This window comes from Sinocyclocheilus anshuiensis, unplaced genomic scaffold, assembly GCF_001515605.1.
Source record: "Sinocyclocheilus anshuiensis isolate Anshui unplaced genomic scaffold, SAMN03320099.WGS_v1.1 scaffold205, whole genome shotgun sequence".
NCBI classification, from domain to species: domain Eukaryota; kingdom Metazoa; phylum Chordata; class Actinopteri; order Cypriniformes; family Cyprinidae; genus Sinocyclocheilus; species Sinocyclocheilus anshuiensis.
This window is the reverse complement of record NW_015536497.1, coordinates 1,501,451-1,507,183: the sequence shown is the minus strand read 5'-3', so window position 1 is coordinate 1,507,183 and position 5,733 is coordinate 1,501,451. Positions and strand designations below refer to the sequence as shown.

The following is a 5,733-nucleotide window of genomic DNA, read 5'->3' as shown; positions in this document are numbered from 1 at the left end:
GTCCCCACTTTTAGGATTCCTGCTGCAAGACCATCAGGTTTTAGGTGCTGCTGCTGTTTTTCTGCAGTTGAAATGCATGGAGTGGTTCCAGATCGGCCATCGGCCCCCTGTCAGTGGAAGAGGGTTTGCAAGGTTAGTCAAGAAAGAAATACACATATAGGCTCTCTTTTGAGAACCAGCTTTGTGAGCTGTCTTTTCTATGGGTCTTTTGCATCATAATGAAATATGAAGTTATTTGAAGAGTCTTGAGTGCTTTGAACTTTGTAAAAAGACTGGACGTTATGGAATGTGGCTATTTTATGCAATATAATGAAATATTCATTTAAAATATTTACATTCAAACTACCAAATCTTTTTGATGGAAAAGCAATTTACAGATTGAAAATACATATTTTAAATGAATTTTTCATTACATCGAATGGACAATAATACAACAAAATCATCATACAGCACTGTAGGTGATTGACAAATTCTTTTCACCGCATGTCAGAAAGTGTCTGTGATGGCTCTTGTGTGCATGCTTGAGTTCAACCCCCCCCAGACATTCATGAGTCTGTCATTATGAATATTACAAACCGCCATGTGGTGCAACACATCATATCCCAAAAGAAGAGCCCAAATGACCCCGCGTTTCTCCTCAGGGGCCGCCTTCCGTCTTGGCAAGGATACACCTAATCTGAAGTTGGTGCATTGCTTTGGATCAGACATCTTCAAACCGCAAACCAACGCAGGCGATCTGCCAAAGCCTGGGACAAGTTGTTACATTATGCAATATTTAGGCGGTGGATCCTTTGAGACGTACGCAGCTGCTTGTGGGACGTCCAAAATAATAGCCAATCTACACGGCGGAGTGGCTCTAAATGAAGACTTGTGGCTATCCGGCCGGAGATAGAGGTAATCTAGCAAATGGAATGGAAAATCAGATTCACAATCACAAGAGACTCATCTTTCCCGTGGCTTCTGGCCAGAGCGAGTGGAGGAAGTGCCGGCTGTGTCATCTCGCCACCACTGGAGCCCATAAATTGGACGCTTACAAAAACATGTCGGTCAGGCCAGGGATTGATCTTGATGGGGTGGGCGTGCAAGCAGGGAAAATGAAGAGTTGATCCCCTGCGAGGCGGCGATAATGAAGACAAATAATGCTCGGTGAGGTGCCGCCGGAGGAGTTAAATTGCTCCTTGGAGAGCATCTGAGCTTGAGCTTTTTCTATCATCTGTGACTGTGTAATCAAGCACTAGTGATTAAATCACTTTCACAGGGACTCCTCGAGATGTGTCTGCTGTTCATGTGTGGGCGGCCACACGTGTGTCCATGAGTGTTTGATCTGCTGCAAAGTATGGATGAGTTTATTTCAAAGTCGCAGTGGCAAGATCTGCTTGAAGTGTATTCCAGATCTGGCATTGTCTATATTTAAACCCCTCACTTTCCTTTCTTTCTTTCCGTCTGTGTGCAACAAGCAATTACACACGTTTAAAGAGGCATTGACAAACTTGTTGCGTGTCTAGTGTGCTTTATTCTACTAAAGCACTGAAACCAATTGACATTCCCATGGGGTTGACAGAGACAGCACTTACTGTGCATGACAATAACTTTTATAGCTCACGGTGTGTTTGCTTCAGTTCTGTGCTTTGATGTTTCATATTCCCTTCACATAGGAACATCGTAACCATATGGCGGGGCACCGAAAGCAGCTTAGTAGATCAAATATGGAAATTTCACATTTCAAGTTTTGTTTTAAGATAATGTGGCTGATTATAATGATGTTCCGGTTTAAGTTGATTTTAAAAGATTTGTGCTTAAAGTCAACAGTTTTACTTAACACCAAGTTGCTGCTCATCTTGAACATTTCTTTTCTTTGAACCATCTGGCTCTATATAGCACAACAGTCAGGTTCTGGAAGTGAAAATCCCATTCATTTATTTTCTCCATAGGGGAATTGATTTTTAACAATAACCTCTAAATCGTTAAAGACAGGCCTACTGTGAGCTATGAGGTTGTTAATTGATGGTAAATGTTTTTGTTGAAGTCGTCAGACCACATTATTTCAACCTTTTTAATTGTCTTTAACAGTGGAATTCTTGATGAAAAACTGCATCACCCATGATTCTGCAAACATCTCCACCAATCAGAGAATCGTAATAAAAGCTCTGCCGTCTCCCATGAAGCACTGTGAATGAAACTGTCTCAATTCAGGCCCAGTTTCATTTTTGGGCCGGAGACATTTTTTGAGTTTCGGGGTGTTGTTAAATGAATATCTCATTTCACACAGAAAAAATGTCACATTGCAGAAGTAAAATGGGCGATGTTGATAGCTCTAAATGATTGTGGTTTTTAAAGAGCAGGTCATTTGAGTTTTTTTGAAAAATATCTCTTTTGCAGTTTATAACGTAGCTATCCTTAAATGAAAACAATCTGCAAAGTTGTTAATCAAAAAAGTGCATGCTAAATAAAGATATTGTCTCTCAAAAGAGAGAGTCGATTCTGAATAGCCTTAACGAGTCGTCATATTTTCGAATCTTTATACGTCACTGGGTAACACATTTGCATAATCCCCGCCTGCCTGCGAAATACGAACAGAGTCTGACATATTTAGGTTTACAAACTGTATTGTTTCATCAGTTAGTCATGTTAGCACTCGGCTAACGTATCCACCATTATTGTTTTAAGTGTTCACAGTTTAGCAGCTAAACTTGTAAAAGTTTAAAAAAGCTGTGGGCACGATTCGCTTGCATAAGTGTTTTTTGTATTTTATGTCATTATTATAAGAATAGATTGGAGCACTATATTATTGTTTTATGCAAAGGTGCTTTGTCAATGGTAGCGCTCGCTAACTTGCTCAAGCACTCCTCTCTGTGCCAATCACAGCAGGCTTGGCCAGCTGACCAATCAGAGCAGAGTAGGCTTATGGAAGGGAGGGGTTTGCTCCGAACTTGCTTGGAACGAACCGTTTAGAAATCATTGGCAAATTACTCTAATATTAAATGTATATTCTGAGAAAATTACAATGTTTTCTGACCTTAGATGCATTTAAACCTGTTATAGGGGACTCCAACACAATATTAGGACACTTTAAAATACCATATGACCTGCTCTTTAAGATTTATTCTGAGCAGTGTTCATTTAGTCAACAAAATTACTTACGAAAATCTTTGTCAACAGTTTTTCGATTTTGTTAAAGATAATGAAGATGAGACAAAAGGCATCAAGATTATGATTTATTGATTTTAAACATACCATTGATACAAATATAAGAAAAAATGACACCGTGAGATTTTATCGATGCACAATGTTTTTTTTAGAAAAATAAATAAAAACACAATATGGATTAAGTGCTTTATTGTGCCGATGTTACATATAAATGAATATGGATTATTTGTGCTCTATTGTTTAACATTAATTACAAATATCACAAAAAAATTATAAAAATAACATTAAAGGGTTAGTTCCAAACCTGTAAGATCTTCATTCATCTTTGTAACACAAATTACAATATTTTTGATGAAATCCGAGAGCTTTCTGATCCTGCATAGACAGCAACACAACTACCAAGTTCAAGGCCCAGAAATGTAGTAAGGGAAGGACATCATTAAAATAGTCCATGTGACATTAGTCATTCAACCGTAATGTTATGAAGCTATGAGAATATATTTTTTTTGCGCAAAGAAACAAAATTCAATTTATTCAACAATGTTCAATTTATTCAAAAATGTCTTCACTTCCATGTTGTGTTCACGAGAGTACCACGACCCATGCGTGTGCATTCCTCTGCTTGCAAACAAGGTGCAGCACATCCGGTTTTAGCTCCTACGTCAACAGCACCACACACATGCATCATGGTACTGTCGTGAATGCACGTCAAAGACTGACACGGAAGTAAATATTTTTGTTTTCTTTGCGCACAAAAAGTTTTCTCGTAGCTCCATAAAATTAAGGTTGAACCACTGATGTCACATGGACTATTTTAACGATGTCCTTACTACCTTTCTGGGCCATAAAACGTTTTAGTTGCATTGCTGTCTATACAGGGTCAGAAAGCTCTCAGATTTCATCAAAAATATCTTAATTTGTGTTCCGAAGATGAATGAAGGTCTTACGGGTTTGGAAAGACATGAGGATGAGTAATTAATGAAAGAATTTTCATTTTTGGGTGAACTATTCCCTTAATAACGGACTATAAATGTATTCACTGGCTAATGTAGTGCATTTCCAAACATATTTTCACAAATGCGACAGCATAAATGTAATATTAGCAGCTGCTTATAATTTGCACGGACAAAGTTAACAAAAGCAGGTGAACATGAATAAACCTAACAATTAACAATAAGCAAGTCTGTAAAGAGCATGCAGTACCACCTAATGTAATAACATATGTAATATAATAGGTGTGTATACAGAGTGAATATTGGTGTCAAGACTTATTACTGTTGATATTGTATAATGATACTGTTTCTGGGATATTGTATATTATATGTTAACACGTTCAATAATGTTGGTTCCAGATTAGAGATTCTCATGGAGTTGAAAGGAAGAGAGGCACTTTTGCTTTGACAAAAAACTTCGCTTGGCTCACTGTGTGTTTGCTTCACTTCTGTGCTTTGATGTTTCATATTCCCTTCACATAACACATATTTACAATTATATGTGGCACCAAAAGCAAATTAGAAAATCAAATATGGAAATGTCACAAGTCAGCTTCATTATTAAGTACAAGATACAACGAGTGATTATACTGTAATGATGTTTGATTTTAGAATACTGATAATTAAACTTAATGACCGATTAACGATTTTATATTCACATTTCCTTTGCATGCACGATTTAAAGAAAAAAAAAAAATCTGCGCAAACTTTCAGCTCAAACTTGCTGTGCATCTGAAATGCTTCTTTCCTCTTTGGCTGACATCTCCAAGCCCTCTTATTTCTCAACACCTTCCCACCAACCATCTGACTCTATTCTGGTATGCAATTTTTCATTATTCAATCAAATCCCACTTTTCCTTTGAAAATGCTGTTTCATTCAGAAATGCGTTGTAAGTAAATACGTGTTACGTAAGTAAAATGGGTCAAGTTGACATGAATCTGTAAATTACTGTTATTTTAGTTTGTGCATTTTAAGGCACAATGGCTAAGTGCTGCCAATAATCCTTTTAAAACCATTCAAATCCCAGTTCTGGTTTGGCCAACAGGTAGGCGGTCACTAGAGCAGCCGCTGTCATTACCACGCCAAAGAGGTAGTAACACTTAGACGATGTACACTTTGAATCCTTTCTTGGGTCACTGTGTTTCAGGGAAGCTCGCACTGCAACCAGTTCCTCCTGGGACAGAGAAGAAGGACACATCTGAGCCAGGACCTCCATAGCTGCCCGCTGACCAGCCTGAATGGCTCCATTAATGTATCCACACCATTGGGTAGCCGTCTCTGTGCCGGCCCAATGAATCCTGACAAAAGAGATGGACAATTAAGAGGCAAGACAATTAAGCATTAATCATGTTTAAAGCCTTTAATCAAGTCTTACTACTTCCTGCATCCTTTGAAACCACTATGACTGAGTATCAAGACCCAGGATGTGGAAAATGTCAAGGTGACTGGTAATATAAAGACTTTGCATTCACGGTTGATGCTTGTCAAAATGAATAATGGCTATATTAGTTAACTAGATCTAAGTTTGTGCTAATAGCAGTCATGAGTCGTTAGGCTTGTCATTGAACATAAAGGTCTTAGATCAACTTTATT

The 5,733-nt window shown here is 38.1% G+C and overlaps 1 protein-coding gene across 1 annotated transcript in view; it reads right to left on the bottom strand.

Annotated features, from left to right (window-relative positions):
- Nucleotides 1-4,996: 4,996 nt before the first annotated feature.
- Nucleotides 4,997-5,733, bottom strand: part of LOC107688586 (amine oxidase [flavin-containing] A-like) — a 46,780-nt gene continuing 46,043 nt past the window's right edge. The window contains exon 12 of the mRNA XM_016486299.1: nucleotides 4,997-5,438. Within this exon, the coding sequence (XP_016341785.1) occupies nucleotides 5,147-5,438 (292 nt within the window). The 3' untranslated portion in view covers nucleotides 4,997-5,146. The remainder of the gene's footprint in view (nucleotides 5,439-5,733) is intronic.